General features: G+C 39.5%; 3 protein-coding genes across 5 annotated transcripts in view; 2 read left to right on the top strand and 1 right to left on the bottom strand.

Annotated features, from left to right (window-relative positions):
- LOC138971020 (uncharacterized) overlaps window positions 1–7,287 on the top strand; it is a 34,305-nt gene extending 27,018 nt beyond the window's left edge. For both annotated transcript variants that reach the window (XM_070343618.1, XM_070343619.1), the window contains 3 exons: window positions 4,727–4,862; window positions 5,040–5,194; window positions 5,632–7,287. In XM_070343618.1, the coding sequence (XP_070199719.1) occupies window positions 4,727–4,862; window positions 5,040–5,194; window positions 5,632–5,966 (626 nt within the window). In that variant the 3' untranslated portion in view covers window positions 5,967–7,287. The remainder of the gene's footprint in view (window positions 1–4,726; window positions 4,863–5,039; window positions 5,195–5,631) is intronic.
- LOC138971029 (uncharacterized) overlaps window positions 1–20,359 on the bottom strand; it is a 417,720-nt gene that overhangs the window by 90,232 nt on the left and 307,129 nt on the right. The gene's annotated exons all lie outside the window — the stretch shown is intronic.
- The window catches only part of LOC138971022 (uncharacterized), a 33,245-nt gene continuing 23,010 nt past the window's right edge, over window positions 10,125–20,359 (top strand). The window contains exon 1 of the mRNA XM_070343621.1: window positions 10,125–10,220. The gene's annotated coding sequence lies outside the window, so the exon portion shown is untranslated. The remainder of the gene's footprint in view (window positions 10,221–20,359) is intronic.

Below are 20,359 nucleotides of genomic sequence, written 5' to 3'. Positions count from 1 at the left end.
TCAAATCAAATACAGTTGTACAACAAACTGCCGCTTATCAAATCGCAAATGTTTTTATCAGAAAAAGTGAATGTACTCAAGGCAGCCGCGGACTAACTCTGGAAACAATTTTGAATCTACATACCACCACCCCTTTTTAAGTAAGACTCACAGAAATGCTGTATATCTGAAACTATTGAGAGTTTTTAATAAGACTTCATGTTATCCCAATATGCCATAGGACCTGTATATACCCATCGACCACTTTTTAAAAGTATACTGTTCTGAACAAACAAATAAAAGATGACGTAATTTGAACTACACAGTCCAGCTGATATAGGTCTTGCACGACGAAATATGGATTCAAAAAAAGAATGTTACAGTGTTTATCCCTGATGGTGCAATATCATATTTGATTGTATCCCTTCTATGTTTTATGTGTGTCGTCCTATACAACTGTTGTTATAATCGTTTACAGGCAGGCAGGGTGTGCCGAAGAAAAATTTCCATTTTTATGTAATATTTAATGGACAATAAAGTGCTGTTATTGTTATTGTTATTGTTGTATTGTTTTGAAGTGAGTTACGTTGCTCGGTAACTCGTCGTTCTTAAAATATCCAAAACAAGTACCTTCCAAAACCAGGAATAAAACAACTCGCGCAAATTGATACATTGAGTCAATATGTCAATATGTCCAGCTCACAGAAAAAAACTGAACGCACTGCATTTTTCACAAAGACAATACTGAACAGCTTGGACGATACCAGAGGCCGAGAAAGCGTTCACGTGCAAAGCATAGGCTACATAACTCCGAGCTGTGGCCAGCTAATCGCTTGAAGTGGCAAGCCGGTATAGCGTAGTATCGCTTGTGCTTAACAGAAAAGCGCGATTTTCTTTATTCTTTTTAACTTTCTGAGCTTGTTTTCAATCCATTTTTAACCTTGCACTAATTAGTGTTTAAGTTTCAAACCTGAAACGCAAACCCATATTCCTGACTTAGTCAAAGATTGCTTGGCCTAAATCTAAACCAATTTCATTAAAAATTGGAGGCAAGACTGTGCCGTCTCAACTTTCACCAAAAGCCGGCTATGACATCATCAAAGAAATAATATATAAAAAATAATGTTTTAAAGTCTAGGGATCTTATTTGGAATACACACACATGCACACCCACACTTGTACACACATACACACGCACGCACGTTTACGTCCTAATATAATTTGATTACACTACAATTAGTTAAATATCATAATTATTTAACTTTCTGAAGGAATACTTATATCTATTTTTGGACATGGCAAATTGTGAACACTTTAAAACAACGCTTTCATATCACTTAACATGCACATTTATCAGATTACGATCTCTCTTCTTGTGCCTTTTTTCAAAATGTGGATGATCATCTACTGATACGTTTTGCAGGACGGTGCAAACATGTCAGGGTCAGTTTGGACTTCTTTTTTTTTTTTTTCCTTTTTCTTTTTTATATGTGATAGTAGGGACCCGATCTGCTCGGCATTGTGTCAATATTTGGTAAAAAAATCGATCGGATGTTCCAGGAAATATTTTCATGCGAATCGAGAAACTTTAGCCCACGTAAACGTCATGTTATTTCGCTATTTTCAGCCATATCGGAAAGACGCGTTACAGTTTAAAAGAAACACATCATTACAACCAGGGATTTACACCACTTCCAACATAGGTCCTGTGATTGTAACTGATTGAACAGATACGTCATTGATTCCAGGATCGACGACACCTCTATTGACATTACTAACTATACAATTTTAAGACCCGACAGCAACCAGTCTAGTCATACTGGACTTGTGCTATACGTACATGACAGTATTGTGAAAATCACAAGAAGGAGAACTGATTTAGAGTCAGAGAATGTGGAGTGCATCTGGACGGAGATAAAACATTCTAAATCTCCTTCTGCGTTAGTTGGATATATTTATACGAATCCAGCCTCTCCATTTGCATGAATCGACGATTTTGTGCGCATGATGGATAAAGTGCACAACTGCAATTCTAACATACTCATCTTAGGAGATTTGAATTATGCTTTAAATAAACCGCAACATGCGTGTTCCTCCACTACATCACTGTTTGGTCTTCAGCAATTAATCAAATATCCAACAAGAGTAACCAGTACTAGTGCAACGCTAATTGATCATATTTACACAAACAATCTGTGTAATGTTTCTAAAGTGTTTGTATCTTATGAAAGTATAAGTGACCATAGTCCTATGTTTTGCACTTGGTCTTTTAAATTAACAAAACGTCCTCCTAAGGACCATACAACAATTGAGTACACATCATTTAAACATTTCAATGAGACGGATTTTTTGCGAGACATTGCTTCTGTGCCTTTTCATCTTATTTGCAATCATGTTTGTCCAAATAGGGCCCTTTCTGCTTTGTATGATGCATTTTTACCTACTATTGATAAACATGCACCTTTGCGCAAAAATAGGGTTAAACACCCCACACGTCCCCCGTGGTTAAATGAAGACATTATAAACGCTATGGCTCTTCGCGATTTTTATAAAGAGAACAAATGAAAAGATGATTACAAGAAACAAAGAAATAAAGTCTTAGACCTCGTGCGCGGGGCCAAAAGGCATTATTTTAAATTAATAAACTTGTTTCTGAGAAGAAAGATACCGCTTCCTTATGGAGAGCAATAAACGAAGTAACTGCAAAATCAAAAACCCGACAACATTCAACCTCGGTTAGTATTTCACCCAGTGCCTTTAATGATTATTTTTTTTTTATCTCTTCCTAGTAAGCTGTTGGAATCTACCTATAGGGAAAATGACAAAAGCGAGTATGAATGCCCACAGTTTCTTAAATTATTCTGCCAGGCCAATTTAAAAGAAGTTAAACCTGTTAACATCCCACTCATTGCAGTCCACGAAGTCGGGCGATTAATAACTGACTTGAGTAATACAAAGTCAATGGGACCCGATAACATACCCGCTTTCTTACTCAATTAGCGTTACCCTTTCTTGTTGACTCAATTACGTATGCTTATAACTTATGTATTGACCGAAATGTGTTTCCAGAAATATTTAAAACCGCAAAAATAACTCCACTCCCCAAAACAAAAGACTTAACCGACATAAACAATTTTAGGCCAATTTCGCTATTGTCTGTTTTGTCAAAACCATTAGAAAAACATGTACACAAGTGCTTGCTTCTGCACATGGAAAGCCGTGGTCTTTTCGCTTCATCCCAATCAGGATTTCGCCCCAAACATTCGTGTCACACAGCTCTCGTTAAACTATGCGATACATGGCTCTCTGCCATTAACCATTCGGAAACAGTCGGCGCCGTCTTCCTTGATTTTAAGAAAGCGTTTGATATTGTTGATCACACTATTCTGTTTAAGAAATTATCTTGTTATTTAGGCAACGCATCCTACTTACCTTTTTTTCGTTCTTATTTAGCGAACAGAACGCAGTTTGTCTCCCTTAATGGTAACCGTTCTGCGATAGGACGGGTAAAGTACGGCGTCCCACAAGGATCAGTTTTGGGCCCACTTTTATTTTGCATTTATATTAACGATCTACCACTCTATATATCAGACAAGACGGTTGTTAATGACCTTTTCGCAGACGACTCGTCTCTGTACACGTCCGGTAAAAGTTTACAGTCTATTGAAACCTCTCTTCAAACGAGTTTGAACAACATATTTGATTGGTGTAAACAAAACTCAATGATTATACACCCAGGCAAAACTAAATGCATGGTGATCACAACACGACAGAAACACCAACTCGCTCCTCTGAATCTTCATCTCAGTTTAAATGAGTCACCCATTGAGCAAGTAACCAGCCATCGTGTTCTCGGGGTCACAATAGACGCTGAATTAAAGTGGCAGTCCCACCTCAACCGTGTTACCAAAACCTTATCTAAAAATGTGTTCCTTCTCTCCAAAATAAATCATTATGCAGATTCCTCAGCAGTGAATTAGTTTTATTTTGGTCATATTTTACCTCATCTGAGTTATGCCTCCACACATTGGGATGGTTGTAGCGACGTTCACTTGAAACAAAGTAAGTTCTCATCACCGTCGCGCAGCTAAACTTTTCATGCCGGGTCCGCACACATCAACAGATCAAAAGCTTAGCAGCCTTAATTTGTTATCACTTAAAGATCAGTTATTATTTAATAAAGCGATTTTTATGTTTAAGGTACAAATAAACGAGACCCCACAGTACATGCGATCATTATTTCAGAAAGCAACAGACAGATATGGCTCAAGCAAATTAATTTCCCCACTACCCCGTATTGATTTATATAAAACCAGTTTAGCGTTTTCGGGCTCAACAATTTGGAATTCGCTACCATGTGAGATAAAGGGGTCAAGCACGATTAAACACTTCAAATCGCAGCTTCGCAAATATCTGTTGTCACGAACAGTTACATTCTGAAGCTGTTTCTATTTTACTTAATCACCCGAAGCAAGAATGCATCGCTATCACTAACCTCTATACATTCTGTTCTGCCAAATCATGATGATGATGATAATGATGTTGACGATGTTCATGATGATGATGAGGTTGTTGTTGTGTGTGTGTGTGTATATGTGTGTGTGTGTGTGTGTGTGTGTGTGTGTGTGTGTGTGTTTTGAACGGGAAATTATATCCATTTCTACCTTCAACCAGGTCTTCAAAATTGGATCAAATTGTGCATAAGGGATAACTATTATCAACTGATTGTTAACCTGTTACCTTTCAGTAACGTCATTTGATGGCGACATTGATAACAACGCTGCTGCCATTGCTGGAGTTGTTACTGTTGCTGTCGTCGTTGTGTTCATCTTCATCATCATCATTATCGTCGTCATTTTCCGCAGGAGAAAACGCAAGCAAAGGTTAGACATCAAACCGACTGAGGCTCACTTCTACTAGTTATTCATTTGATATTGTGTTATAAATAATTACTATTGGGCTACCCAAACATGTTTAATTTGTACCTTGAACACTAAGCTCCACTGTATTTCGTTGTTTTCTTTGTTGTAAGATTTATTTTTTAATGCTTGTGTTAAAAGGGAAGGGTCTGGCTCTGGTGAAATTCGACCACCTGCCAGAACTCAGACTCTGGGATTGAACTCAGAGTCTGGGACTCAGACTCTCAGACTCTGTGTGATGCCGGTCACACAACGCACAGACAACAGTTCCACAGCACATGCGCAGGGGATGTCTGGTCAGTATAATACATTTCATATTGTGTCACTTTAAATTATAATTGCAGCTGACTGATCTGAATTTGACTGGTGATTTGTATTACTGAAACTGTTATGACAGGATAAAGACATTTAGTACAAAACGGAAGCTTTTATGTATGTTGTTAATTTGTCCGATTTTTATTTATCTCGTGAGGTTGGGCCGCTTGATGGGGGGTGGGGGGATTATACTGAGAGAAATCAGAATCTGTATTTGAATTGGTTTAGGACTCACAGTCTGTGAAAAGGTCGTTCGGTTCCGTTAGAACAGACATTGCAATTCGTACATGACGACAAATGCTTGTCAATGGAGCTTTGGTAATTCAGGGAGGACAGCTAATGAGTATAATGTTTTGCACAGACTCTGCAAATCCTAGTACGTTTTGTTGTAATGATTATTATTAATATTAATCCGCAGGCCGCAGAGATCCCTCGAGATCTTCAGACGCTTCCAACTACTATCTCACACCCCTCAACGTGTATGATGGTTTGACCAATCGAAACCTCGAAGAACACGCGTATGCTGATACATGTATGACCAATCAGAACAACACTTACGAAGTCTTGTCGCAGGACAGGGGAGATAACAGACCTTACGATTCGCTAGCTGCCCGAATTACTGCGGAACTGACAGAGCAGGGAGCAAGCGCGTGTTCCGAATACTACAACACAGTGAGTCCGCTAGGGTGGGGTTCTTCATCTTCAAAGCAAGCTCCTGCTACTTCAAATGGTTCAGATTATCAGAATATTTAGAGTCGTGGAAAAGTCAAGGACCGTCAGAGTCCGGGTCTAAACGCGATTGTTTAATATGTGTTTATGAAATGTATCGGCAACCCGAGTCTGTTGACTCAGCAAAGAAAAGATCTGATTGCTATTCACCAATCGCTTTTTTCACAGCTGTGTTCAGTGTAAAAAAACATTGAAAAAAATGAAAGTGTTGAAAGAAAGATAGACCTGAATTGGATTTTAATTTAATCAGGATACAGATATATGGGCGAATCCAGAGGGGGATTTCCGGGGTTTCCCCAGGAGCTTCGCGCCCTTAACTGAACGCTTCGCATCCTCGATCTGCTCCTAAAAGAAATGTGGAACCCCCCCTCCCCCCCCCCCCCCTCCTCCTAAAAATGATGTGATCCGCCCCTAAAATATAAGGCTGGGTCTTTTCTTAAAATCTGCCTTTGAGAGATATAGAAAAAATATGTGTTAAGCATTGCTGGCAAATTCTAAAATTGGTTTGCCAAACATATCATTTGTTATATACTTCTTCTTCTTCTTCTTCTTCTGCGTTCGTGGGCTGAAACTCCCACGTATACACTCGTGTTTTTGCACGAGAGGATTTTTACGTGTATGACCGTTTTGACCCCGCCATTTAGGCAGCCATACGCCGCTTTCGGAGGAAGCATGCTGGGTGTTTTCGTGTTTCTATAACCCACAGAACTCTGACATGGATTACAGGATCTTTTCCGTGCGCACTTGGTCTTGTGCTTGCGTGTGCCCACGAAGGGGGATAAGCCACTAGCAGGTCTGCACATAAGTTGACCTGGGAGATCGGAAAAATCTCCACACTTAACCCACCAGGCGGCCGCGGCCGGGATTCGAACTCACGACCTTCCGATTAAGAGGCCGACGTCTTACCACCCCGCCACAGCGACCGTCTGTTATATACTTACATAAATGTTGATACCACGTATTTTTACTTATTTTGCTCAAGAAGTTCCTTTATTAACGAAAGCGTGATTTTTGTATTTGTTATATACGGTGAATTTATATAGAGCTGTAATTTTGTTGATTTTGTAAATGTTGTGAATGATCGTTTTTTTAACATGTAAATATTGTGAATTTTCGTAAAACTATTTTATAAACATTGTAAGCATTGTAAATGTTCACAGAATTGTTTTGAAAATAATATTATTTATGTTTTGCACACAAACATTCTTTATTATATAAATATATATTGCGACTTATTCGAATTCTTGTAGAATTATTTGTAAGAACAAAACGAATGAGCCAATAAGTGTATATTATGGAGGACTTGACAAGAAATAATCACAGCTAGTAATAGTTCATTCGTTTACAACTCTGTGTGCGCGCGTGTGTGTGCGTGCGTGTGTGTGCGTGTGTGTGCGTGTGTGTGTGTGTGTGTGTGTGTGTGTGTGTGTGTGTGTGTGTGTGTGTGTGTGTGTGTGTGTGTGTTCTAGATTCTAATACGGAGAAAGTTACCTACCTGTGAGGAGGTTAACTGCCTATTGGGGACTGTCTATGTAAGAAAACATATCACACGACATGTAACACAATTTGGATAGAGACAAACACGAGCAAAACAAGACATTTTCACAGTCACAGAGTAAACTTTGCACGTTGCAAGAGGCATTAAGCAAAAATCCGCCTATTTTAAAGGGTTAATTACGCGGCATCTGAGTCTACCTTTGATTTTTATTTTTATTGACACATCTGATTACTAAAAGTTTTACAGTAGTAAAAGCATTCTCTGTACCACAATCAAAAAAGAAATACTCATTCCCTAAAGACTGCTGAACACCATGCATTTTTCATGTAACCACCGTTTTGCCCAAAATTCGCACAAAATTGCTAAAATAAGGGCCTGAAAGCACCCAAAAAAACCTAAAATGGTAACCCTATTCTTTTTTTTACATTAAATGAATGTGAATAGTGTCTATATCTTGCCCAGAAAATATTAGAGCACTCGCATATTCCTTATAATACCTATGATTTTTATTCCAAAAAGTAGGGGGTAGGGGTATAAAAGATGCTGCCACTCGAAAAAAAGCACGTTGACCTTCAGTTTTCTTGTGTTTATTTTGAAGGTAAGATATCAAATATCCTGCTGCAAGAAAATCAGAGTGCTGTCATATTTTCTTTTGTCATTATGGTTGTTTGAACAACAAGATTCGCTGATTTTTGTAATTATTTCAACACAGGATGTCGTTATCGGTTTGAGTTTACTTTAATTTTTTGTGTCAATTGACATATTTTGTTACTAAAAAGCATATTCTACCTACCACAATACAAAAAAAGTACCCATTCACTAATGACTGCTGAACACCATGCATATCATATAACCACTGTTTTGGTCAAAATGTTCAGAAACTGCCGAAAAGAGGGCCTCATAGCAAAAAAACTAAAACGTTGTCCCTACTTTTTTTTTACATTAAATTAATGTGGATGGTGTCTATATCTTGCCCAGAAAATGTTAGAGCACTGTCATATTTTTGGTCAAATGCCGCGTATCCCTTTAAATCGCTTGTCTGACTTTGAGGAATGCCTTAATGTTAGACTTTTTCTCTGACAAACGAGTCTAACAAACGAGTCCAGACCCTAGACGTCTATTCCCGTTGCAAAACTCCTTTAGGAGACCAATAGTAACCAAACCATCTGTAGTGATTTTCCCCAAACGATAGTGAACTTGGCCAACACAAGATATTTTGTTGTACTTAAAACGTACCGTCGGTTGTGAGTTTCCCCAAACGATAGGGAACTTGGCTACTACAGAATATCCGTTCAACTGGAAGAGAAGACCTGCCGTCTTGGCAAAGAAAAAAGGTCCAACTGGAAACTGACAGCAGAGTAGATTTCTTTTACGAGCTTAAACACCTGCTTGAGTATGTTTGGTTTGAATATTCACACAAGGATGCAGATGGTTTGGAAATTATTACTATTTGTTCATATCTACTAAAAAGAAGCTAGATTTAAACATTCTTGCCTACGTAGAACGTCACATGAGCACACCAACTGAGTTGTAAAAACATCAACCCCGGTGGTATGTTGTACCGGTCTTGTCAAAACTAATTAATTAAACAGGAGTATTATTTCGAAAAACAGCTACATCTTTTTGCAAACACGAAGGCACAATCTCAACCACCACCACCACCACGAACAACAACAACAACAACAACAACAACAGCAACAACAACAAAGAACAAGAAAATGACCGGAGCATGACACACACGAAGCATTCGAGGACAGTGACTATCGTCATCAAGTGTTCGTGCAACGAGAAGTGTGGACATGTCCATCATCACAAACAATTATCATTAAAGTACTATTCAAGTGCTATATTCTAACTTTAGATAATCTTTTTGTTCAAGATGTTACGATTCACCTCCAGGGAAAACATTCATTTACAGCCAATACAGAGTGTCAGTAATAAAATAGTGAGCTCCTACTCTCTGAAGTGTGAATGGTTTTCTTGACACAAAACATCGTTTTCAAAAGAGGCAACGAAGTGTAATTTGCTTGTACGAAATAGGAAGAGCAGGATAACTTGTGAGACGTTTCTATTCACAGATTTTGGCTTCTGTGAGCGTCGTTTTTAAACAACAATTTTCCTCGCTGTTTCGTCTTGAATTTCATGTCCTGTATTCTGTATTCACTTTCGAAAAAAAAGGCGTGCTTTCCTTTGCAAGTCGCTGCCCTACACGCCACCAGGCGTGAAAGGCAGTAAGATGTTTCCTTTGCAAGGTTTTACAAAGTTTATTTTGATCAGGTCGTGTCCTTCACAAACACCAAACCCCACCACACACAAATACGCACACATACACACACACGCACGAACGCACGAATGCACGCACGCACGCACACACACATACATGAACACACACACACACACACACACACACATACATTGACACACACACACACACACACACACACACATGTACACAATACTACAGACATCACAAACACTCACATTCAAGTACCTCAAAACGACAGAAGCAAAAGAATGTGCAAAACACATAACACTAACTCGTCCGGTTTGCATTTTGAGAACACACTTGTTTTCCGATACTTTGTAAAAAGACCTGCGCGCGCCTTGCAATATCGTGATGTCGCTACAATAGACGTGCAAACAATACGAACGATTGAGGAAGTTAACTGCACACATGCAGGTAAGTACGACACCGTGTGCATGTTAAGTCAGTTGAGTCTCTAGCCTTGGCACAATACAGCTGTGTGGATATATGCTGGCGTACTTCTTCTCGCTTTGAGGTAGGAACACGTTCAAGGTATATTATATAAAGTGTATACAATTTTAAATAAGTTGTTGAATAATACGTATAGGAATGTTGTACGGCTATTTATTCGCTCCCACCACCAAAGATTTAGATAATGAACTGTCCTGTTTAAGATCTTTTTAAGTTTAAAATAAGTATGTGATTAAGGTATGATATGCTGCTCATGGTACAAGAAAAACAAATACTAATAAATAAACATTGCTTGAAAAACGAGGTAGCTAGGTATATATATTGGTTGACTTTAGGAAAAGAAATTCTTTGAAACAAAATAAACTGTAAACCACCACTGGGATCTGCCTCAAACTTTGGCACCTATTGCCGCATTCATTTTTTGCTTAGCATGCAAAGTCCCGATTTTTTAACCTGAAACCCTGAATTAATATGAATATTTGTTTAGTTCTTTCGGAAAAGTTACGTAATACAACACGCTTATTATACACATTCGCAAAAGTAAACACCGATTTAGGTCAGCCTATTGGTCATCACTTCTGAAATTTCCAAAGCAAATCATTGAGAACTTGAGCAGATATGGCTCTTTGGGTGGAAGACCCCCTCAAAAATGGCCGCAAAACGTGCCTTTTTGGGCCTCTGAAACGGTTGACACCTTTGACAAAAGGCTACATAAAGACTAGAGAAGTCATGTGCATAAAACAAACTGTTCTGAACAGGAAATTGAATGGCCTTTCCAATGGTAGTCACACGTGTTTGGTTTGTGCATATTCTGATTTTTTTGCAGATTTTAAAATACGGGGATGTGGTTTTTGTCAGGTCGATTTTAGGGGTGACCATGTTTGACAGGCTGTGACGGGATGCCTATATACAAAGTACCATCAATCGGACAAATGATATGTACAGCTGACATAATTACCTTTTCGAGCATATAAAGTTTTACTAAAATGAATTGCGTTTTAATGCTTTTCATAGCGTGCGAAAATTGTTGCAATAATATGTTGGCCAAGTTTACATAGCAACTTACATAGCGTGTGTACGGAGAACATTGTTCAGGATGATTAGTATTAATTTGTTAAAAGGGTTGAGTGTTATTTTTAGTCATTGTCGTTCAATCCTGGTAAATTTTGAGTATTATGACCAAACCTTAGAGAAGCTTCAGTGACACCTCTTACTGACCTCTATTGTCAGCACGTGAATGCACACTTCTCACATCTGTCAAGGTTTGATTCACTACTTTCCTCGGTCAGGTTCTGTCCAATGACACACCGGTGACACTGTGACGGTTCCCCTACGCTTTGTGTTCGGTGCCCTGACCCTTTGTGTTCGGTTCCCACTCGGTTCCCACACGCCAAAATTCGCGGACAAAACATCCATTTATGGTAGTATTACGCAATGTTGCTCTCTGAGAATGGTCTTGTTAGATCTGTGAGTGTTTACACTACATGCCTAGGTGCTGTTGGATTGAAGGTTTTTGATATTTTAGCCGTTATTAGGTAGAATGCCTTCCACTTTACTGCAAAACTGCATAATTCGTAGCATCGGCAAGAAATATCCTACCAAAAAATGCCTGCTTGGAACTGTCGTTGGTCCAGCAAAAAGTTCAACATGTCTGTAGCAGACAGCCCAAGTTTCAAGATTGTAGGGCCATCCAAACAGCCGTAATAATAAAAACTACAAAAGTAGTCAGTAAAATTGGCTGTGTTCGGTCCCCCCACACTTTTGTGACGTAGGCGTGACGGTTCCCATAATTCATTGTGTCGGTCCCCACTTTCTGTGTCGGACCCCACTTTCGACCTAATTTCTCTGTGACGGACCCCACAACCAGCCTATTTTGTGTCGGTCCCCACACCTTCTTGGATTTATGACTTGCCGGTTACTTGTATCATTGTATTCATTGAATCTAATTGTCTCGGAGTTATTTTTCAGCAAAAACCGGCAAGGCAGCACCTTTTGTGATACCAAGTAAGTCAGATGACATCAGTATGTGTGTTTGTGTGTTTGTTTGTGTGTGTGTGTGTGTGTGTCTGCGTGTGTGTGTGTGGGTATGTGTGAGAGAGAGAGAGAGAGTGAGAGAGAGAGAGAGAGAGAGAGAGAGAGAGAGAGAGAGAGAGAGAGAGAGAGAGAGAGAGAGAGAGAGAGAGATTGACACCTTTCCAGATCACTCCGGTTATGCGACACTACCGCGAGCGTCACTACCGCGTGTCACACTACGGCGAGTACGACACTACCGCGTGTAACACTACCGCGTGTCACACTATCGCGAGTACGACACTACCGCGAGTATAACACTGCCGCGTGTCACACTACCGCGCGTACCACAACCGCGAGTACCATAACCGTAGAGAGAACGCATGCAAACTTACTTCTTGTGAGTTTGTGTTCTAACGGCTTTGATTGGAAGCAACCCATTCTATATGTATTCTGATAGTGTGTTCTGATCGTTTTGAGTTCTTGGTTAGCATGACAAACATTGAATTAGTGTTCAGAGAACAGACCAGGCCTTTTTGTTTTATATTTCAAGGAAACATTTCAACCTTTGCCTTCAGCCATGGAAGTCATAAAATGACACGCGGTAATGTTATACTCGCGGTAGTGTGACACGCGGTAGTGTTATACTCGCGGTAGTGTCGTACTCGCGGTAGTGTCGTACTCGCGGTAGTGTCGTACTCGCGGTAAGTTCTGTTTCCGTACCCGCGACAGCGGCAGCGACAAAAGAAAACGCGCGCAAACGCGTGACGTGTTTCCGTACTTGCGTTTTAAACATGCGGTAAAATCTGTAAACTCCCGCGTTGCTGCGCGACAACGCGAAAAAATCGCTCCAGGACCCTTTCAAAAAAATCGCGTCGCTTGCCGCTTGTCGCGCCGCTAACGCGTCGCGCGTGTGGAAACACTCCTGGTCATTTTCTATGTGCTTGATTTTCGTCGCACCGCTGGAAAAACGCTGTCGCGGGTACGGAAACACAACTTTAGTGTGAGACGCGGTAGTGGTACTCGCGGTAGTGACGCTCGCGGTAGTGACCAGCACCCGATCACTCCACATAAACGCTGGTTCTGGTTGCATTGTGCCGCTGACATACAGCTAATAGGATTTTTACACCCCCGGTATAGGGGTGTGTATAGGTTTCACTCGATGTGTTTGTGTTCGCAAGTAGATCTCAAGAATGAACGGACCGATCGTCACCAAACTTGGTGAACAGGTTATATACATTCCTGAGACGGTCCTTACAAAAATTGGGACCAGTCAAACACACGGTTAGGGAGTTATTGGTGGATTAAAATTATACAAGGCCTGGTATAGACGGACACCCCCGTTGGTCAAAGGGAAATAACCATTCTCACTGCCACCAACTGAGAAGGTTATTTCCCTTTGACGGGGGTGTAGTTCCTATCGGAGGAATTTCTTGTTTTAATCCTTTTGTGGTATTGCTGATGATGCTGAACATGTATTTTACTAGTTTACCAATATGTATCTTTGACCCTGATAGCCTACGAAAACGGAGCAATCATGGCCCAACATTGGCCCAATGCTGAATTTATTGGCGCGGTGTTGAGCCTTAGTCGGGCCGTTTTCGTAGGCTGTCAGGGTTTATGTAGCCTTGTTCCATTGTATTCTGACTGTCATAAAGTAATTAATTTTAAGAGAAAGCAGTCATGAACACAAGGAGCTGGGAAAAGTTGCCTCTTACAACAAGCGTGGATAAAGACACATACTTGACACAGGCAAGTACTCTTTTTTTTTTTTTCAATCACCACTAGAAGTCCCTGGGCAGCATTTTGCTTTGAAAACTGAATCTCACATACGACAGGTGGATCTTTTATTTTAAAAATGTGCCAAATTGCATATCTCCAAGGCCGTAAGACTAAGAGTAGATATTGGGAAGGCCAGTTCAAGAAGGTGTGGGTGGATCAACACATAATTTGCTGGTATACTGGGAACCGTCCCAGAGATAAATAATGTTATATATTATTTGTGTCATAAACTAATAAAGTTAGTCTCTCTCTCTCTCTCTCTCTCTCTCTCTCTCTCTCTCTCTCTCTCTCTCTCTCTCTCTCTCTCTCTCTCTCTCTCTCTCTCACACACACACACACACACACACACACATACTGATGTCATCTGACTTACTTGGTATCACAAAAGGTGCTGCCTTGCCGGTTTTTGCTGAAAAATAACTCCGAGACAATTAGATTCAATGAATACAATGATACAAGTAACCGGCAAGTCATAAATCCAAGAAGGTGTGGGGACCGACACAAAATAGGCTGGTTGTGGGTTCTGTCACAGAGAAATTAGGTCGAAAGTGGGGTCCGACACAGAAAGTGGGGACCGACACAATGAATTATGGGAACCGTCACGCCTACGTCACAAAAGTGTGGGGGGACCGAACACAGCCAATTTCACTGACTACTTTTGTTGTTTTTATTATTACGGCTGTTTGGATGGCCCTACAATCTTGAAACTTGGGCTGTCTGCTACAGACATGTTGAACTTTTTGCTGGACCAACGACAGTTCCAAGCAGGCATTTTTTGGTAGGATATTTCTTGCCGATGCTACGAATTATGCAGTTTTGCAGTAAAGTGGAAGGCATTCTACCTAATAACGGCTAAAATATCAAAAACCTTCAATCCAACAGCACCTAGGCATGTAGTGTAAACACTCACAGATCTAACAAGACCATTCTCAGAGAGCAACATTGCGTAATACTACCATAAATGGATGTTTTGTCCGCGAATTTTGGCGTGTGGGAACCGAGTGGGAACCGAACACAAAGGGTCAGGGCACCGAACACAAAGCGTAGGGGAACCGTCACAGTGTCACCGGTGTGAATGAGCGTGACAGTTTTAAGAAGCACTAGAGTTCACACGAATATGTATTAATATGTGACGTTAAGCGTCGGGCTCTTTTCGGGTATAAGTGTGACTGTTTTTCTATTGTTTTGTGAAGAATTACGTGTACAGTAAAACCACAAAGTCTAGAAACAGGAAATTTTAACAGAAGATAGTGCTAATCGTCCAAAACAACTTTTCTTCTCCAGCACTATATAAAAGTTGCTTTGAATTAGATAATTTTGTTTAAGCTCCCACGACTGGCCCCTCAGCCAGATCATAGCAAATCTCATTATTTGTTTAAAGTTTAATTTTGGCCAATTACTGCCCACCTTCATTCTACATAATTATGAACGAACAAACTGTGTTGACGAGAATCGAAATATCTTATAACTGACGCCTGACTTAACATCATTGAAATTTGCACCAAACAATATCATAGTGTTGTAGGGCCAATACAAAAATAATTCTTCACTCTATATTTCTTTATTTGACGCATTTTGTCTTAGAAATATCTTAGTTGAGCAGTTGAAGTGTCGTAAACAAGGAGTCAGTGAACCAAATGTATATGGCCAAGAATCTGTCATGGCGTCGAAAGAAGGAAAGAGCCCGCTTGAATTATTTGGCAGGCTCCTGCTTCTAATAAAAAAATGTTGCAAAGAACATTTTTGTGTTGGATGAAAGAGGATGAATGGACGAACGTTTTTGTATAACATGGTGGCAAATTTATGCCGTAAGCAATGAATAACGGACTTGTGATTCCAACCTTACCTAGTCATTCTGGAGAAAAAAGCGTTACGCGATTTTGGGTGCTTTCAGTTTTGTAAGAACTGTACTCCGAACACGTGCGCGACCGGTAAATCCTTCATACAAACCAGACAGGAAATGAATGCAGTGTTTAATGAGACCAAAAATGAGCTCGACGGAGCTGCCAACTTCGTTCATTTCGCTTGGAAAAGTGATGCGAGATGTACGTTATTATCCTTGTGTAAATTCGGTATCGGTCAGTCAAACGGTCGTACAGTCCGCGGTAAATGTAAGATGGCCGCCAAAGATCGATTTCGAGGTTCACACAGTCTACTAAGTCTAAAATAATATTTTAAAAATTGCTTGCAATGCATGCTTTGTCTGTGATTCGTGAAAATCGACACGATTTGTTGATTTTGTGTAAAGAAAAATTACTTATAACCAATATAAAACGTTCTCGTTTTGCCGAGATGTTGTGACAAGCGTGACCTAACTAGTCTCCCTTGGTCATTTGCATATGATCTATCAATGACAACAGGACTTTCACACCTACGTGCGAGATGGACGAGCCCAGCCCCACGGGTAAAGTGTGCATGGTCGTCATCCAAATAGTAACGTACATCACTTTTGAGAATGAAACTGCTATAAATCGAGTGATTTCTTACGAAACATGATAAAAACAATGTTTGAAAGGAAAAAGTATTCGTACCTGAATGATTCAGTCGAAAATCGAATGTTGTTGAATTTTTTTTTTGGGGGGGGTGGTGGTTTTGTGTAGGTGTTAGTGGTGCTTGGTTACCCATAGGTCTGTGACATTCTTAGTTTATATGATCAAAGCTCATTGGCAATTGCAAATATTCTTTGGGAGGTAGGTTAGTCATGCTATCTAATTTTTACATTTAGTCAAGTTTTTGACTAAATGTTTTAACATAGAGGGGGAATCGAGACGAGGGTCGTGGTGTATGTGTGTGTGTGTGTGTGTGTGTGTGCGTGTGTGTGTGTGTGCGTGTGCGTGCCTGCGTGTAGAGCGATTCAGACCAAACTACTGGACCGATCTTTATGACATTTTACATGAGAGTTCCTTGGATTGATATCCCCGACTTTTTTTTTTTCGTTTTTTCGATAAATGTCTTTGATGACGTCATATCCGGCTTTTCGTGAAAGTTGAGGCGGCACTGTCACGCTCTCATTTTTCAACCAAATTGGTTGAAATTTTGGTCAAGTAGTCTTCGACAAAGCCCGGACTTCGGTATTGCATTTCAGCGTGGTGGCTTAAAAATTAATTAATGACTTTGGTCATTAAAAATCTGAAAATTGTAAAAAAAAAAAAAATTATAAAACGATCCAAATTTACGTTTATCTTATTCTCCATCATTTTCTGATTCCAAAAACATATAAATATGTTATATTTGGATTAAAAACAAGCTCTGAAAATTAAAAATATAAAAATTATTATCAAAATTAAATTTTTGAAATCAATTTAAAAACACTTTCATCTTATTCCTTGTCGGTTCCTGATTCCAAAAACATATAGATATGATATGTTTCGATTAAAACACGCTCAGAAAGTTTAAACGAAGAGAGGTATAGAAAAGCGTGCTATCTTTCTCAGCGCAACTACTAAACCGCTCTTCTTGTCAAATTCACTGCCTTTGCCACGAGCATGAGCGGTGGACTGACGATGCTACGAGTATACGGTCTTGCTGAAAAATTGCATTGCGTTCAGTTTCATTCTGTAAGTTCGACAGCTACTTGACTAAATGTTGTATTTTCGCCTTACGCGACTTGTTATTATTATTATTATTATCATGAGAGCTTATATAGCGCGAACCACAATTAACCGTTGCTCTCCGCGCTTTACATATTAATTTCTGCCGTTTGAAATTGAATTTTTTTACAGACAAACAGACATTTTTTACGCACAATATATAACGCATTCACATCGGCCAGTAAACCTCAAGCCATTACGGCGAATATTTACTTTTCGCGGCCTATTATTCCAAGTCAAACGGGTATTTGGTGGACATTTTTTTATCTATGCCTATACAATTTTGCCAGGAAAGACCCTTTTGTCAATCATGGGATCTTTAACGTGCACACCCCAATGTAGTGTACACGAAGGGACCTCGGTTTTTCGTCTCATCCGAAAGACTAGCACTTGAACCCACCACCTAGGTTAGGAAAGGGGGGAGAAAATTGCTAACGCCCTGACCCAGGTTCGAACTCGCAACCTCTCGCTTCCGAGCGCAAGTGCGTTACCACTCGACCACCCAGTCCATTTCAGGCTGTTTTGTTTTCCTCAGGCAAAATATAATTAAAACTAATGAAAAAAATGTATTTCAATTTGCATCCGGCAGTTTGGGTTAATTATTTTGCGTTTGGGGATGTGACTTTTTTTTTTAGATGGGATATTATATTTGGTTTGGGGTTGTGGCTCCATTTTATCTGTGGGCAGGTATTTAAGTGTATAAAAGACATTACAATTTCAGGCAAGTGTTTCGTTACAATGGAACTTGGAAAAAAAGTGTTGTTCGGCAGTACAGTAAAACCTGTCTCTAAAGGACACCCTTGGGGTATGGTAATGGTGTCCCTATTAGACAGGTGTCCTTTCTTCACAGGTGGAGGGGCTGGGGCAATATTTTACAAAGAACACGTAAAATGTACAAGACACTTTTTGTCAATTCTGGAGTATGTATTTATTTTTCAACACAAAACACAAGGTAAAAACTTAAATAAAATTAATTAAATAAAATAAACTTAAATAAAATTACCAGATCATTGTACAAGGCACAGATTGAGGGCGGTGACAGGAATAGAGAGAGAGAGAGAGAGAGAGAGAGAGAGAGAGACTGACTGACTGACTATTAGGGTTTAACGTCCTCTTAGACCAACTGGTCTATATTGGGACAGGTATTGGTAATACGCTGAAGATATGGTGTGATACTTTGATTCGAACAAGCCCGCTGTGGCTGTCTCCTTCGACACACCAGCATTGGGTTTGTCTCGTTGAAATGTTGATGCTTGCATATGTTTTTTTCAGTGTGTGTGTGTGTGCGTGTGCGTGTGTGTGTGTGTGTGTGTGCGTGTGTGTGTGTGTCACTGTGTGTATGTGTGTGTAACTTAGAAAAGGGACAGGAATGACTGATGCACAGACACTTTGTTGGGATTTCCTGGTTTTGTCATTAACATCCTCGTCCTAAGCGCGTAAGCCACGATGCTAGCTCAAAAAGCCTAACGTCATGCTATTATCACTCACTGCTCTTACAAACGAACACATTCAAACCTATGAATAAAGTAGATCTTACGGGATTTAACGTTTTTTTAACTGCCAAAATTTTACTTTTTATTCTTGTTGAAATTCACAACATTTCATAAAGATCGGTGAAAAATTAGAAAATAACGGTTTATAACTGACAAAAGCTTGGTTTTCTTCTGAAAAGTACGTATTGAAACTCAGTTATGGACAACGGACCTACTCACAAAATTTCATAAAGATTGGTGAATTAACTGCCAAAAATCAACTTTTTATTCTTGTTGAAATTCAGTTAGGGACAACCAACCTAACCACAACATTTCATAAAGATCGGTGAAAAATTAGAAAATAACGGTTTATAAAGTTTTTTTAACTGCCAATAATTAACTTTTTCTTCTTGAAAAGTTTGTATTGGAGATCAGTTAGGGACAATGGATCACTGTGCCAATGTTGGTGTAAATCCGACAATTAGGGACCAAGAAACAAGGAGCAGAGTGTTTTTTGGCGGTTAAACTGTCATTTTAACAGTTTAATGATTTGGTGAAATTTCTTCCACCACAATACTATACAATGTTTTATCTACCCATTATTGCAAGAACCCCAAAATCACATTTTTTTGGAAAAATCGCTTTCACCCATGCTAGAACCTCCCCTTAAGTGCTCAAGACACTATACTGACCCCCCCCCCCCCCCCCCCCCCCCCCCCAGGTGGCCCATACCAATAAAAACAGTTTTATTCTGCTAAAAACCACATCTCCTTTTTTACCCACAACAACATTAATAAGTTAAAGCGAGTCTAAAAAATGGTGTTTGTGTAACACTTTTTGGACACACTGACAGATTCCTGAAAAAACGGGATTTAACGTTTTTTTAACTGCCAAAATTTTACTTTTTATTCTTGTTGAAATTCACAACATTTCATAAAGATCGGTGAAAAATTAGAAAATAACGGTTTATAACTGACAAAAGCTTGTTTTTCTTCTGAAAAGTACGTATTGAAACTCAGTTATAGACAACGGACCTACTCACAAAATTTCATAAAGATTGGTGAAAAAACGGGATTTAACGGTTTTTTAACTGCCAAAAATCAACTTTTTATTCTTGTTGAAATTCAGTTAGGGACAACCAACCTAACCACAACATTTCATAAAGATCGGTGAAAAATTAGAAAATAACGGTTTATAACGGGTTTTAACTGCCCCAGGTGGCCCATACCAATAAAAACAGTTTTATTCTGCTAAAAACCACATCTCCTTTCTTACCCACAACAACATTAATAAGATAAAGCAAGTCTAAAAAATCTGCCGTGTATTGGCAGAAGGCAGTAAGTCCAAAT

This window comes from Littorina saxatilis, linkage group LG7 (genome assembly GCF_037325665.1).
Source record: "Littorina saxatilis isolate snail1 linkage group LG7, US_GU_Lsax_2.0, whole genome shotgun sequence".
Taxonomy (NCBI): domain Eukaryota; kingdom Metazoa; phylum Mollusca; class Gastropoda; order Littorinimorpha; family Littorinidae; genus Littorina; species Littorina saxatilis.
This window is presented reverse-complemented; position numbering and strand designations above follow the sequence as displayed.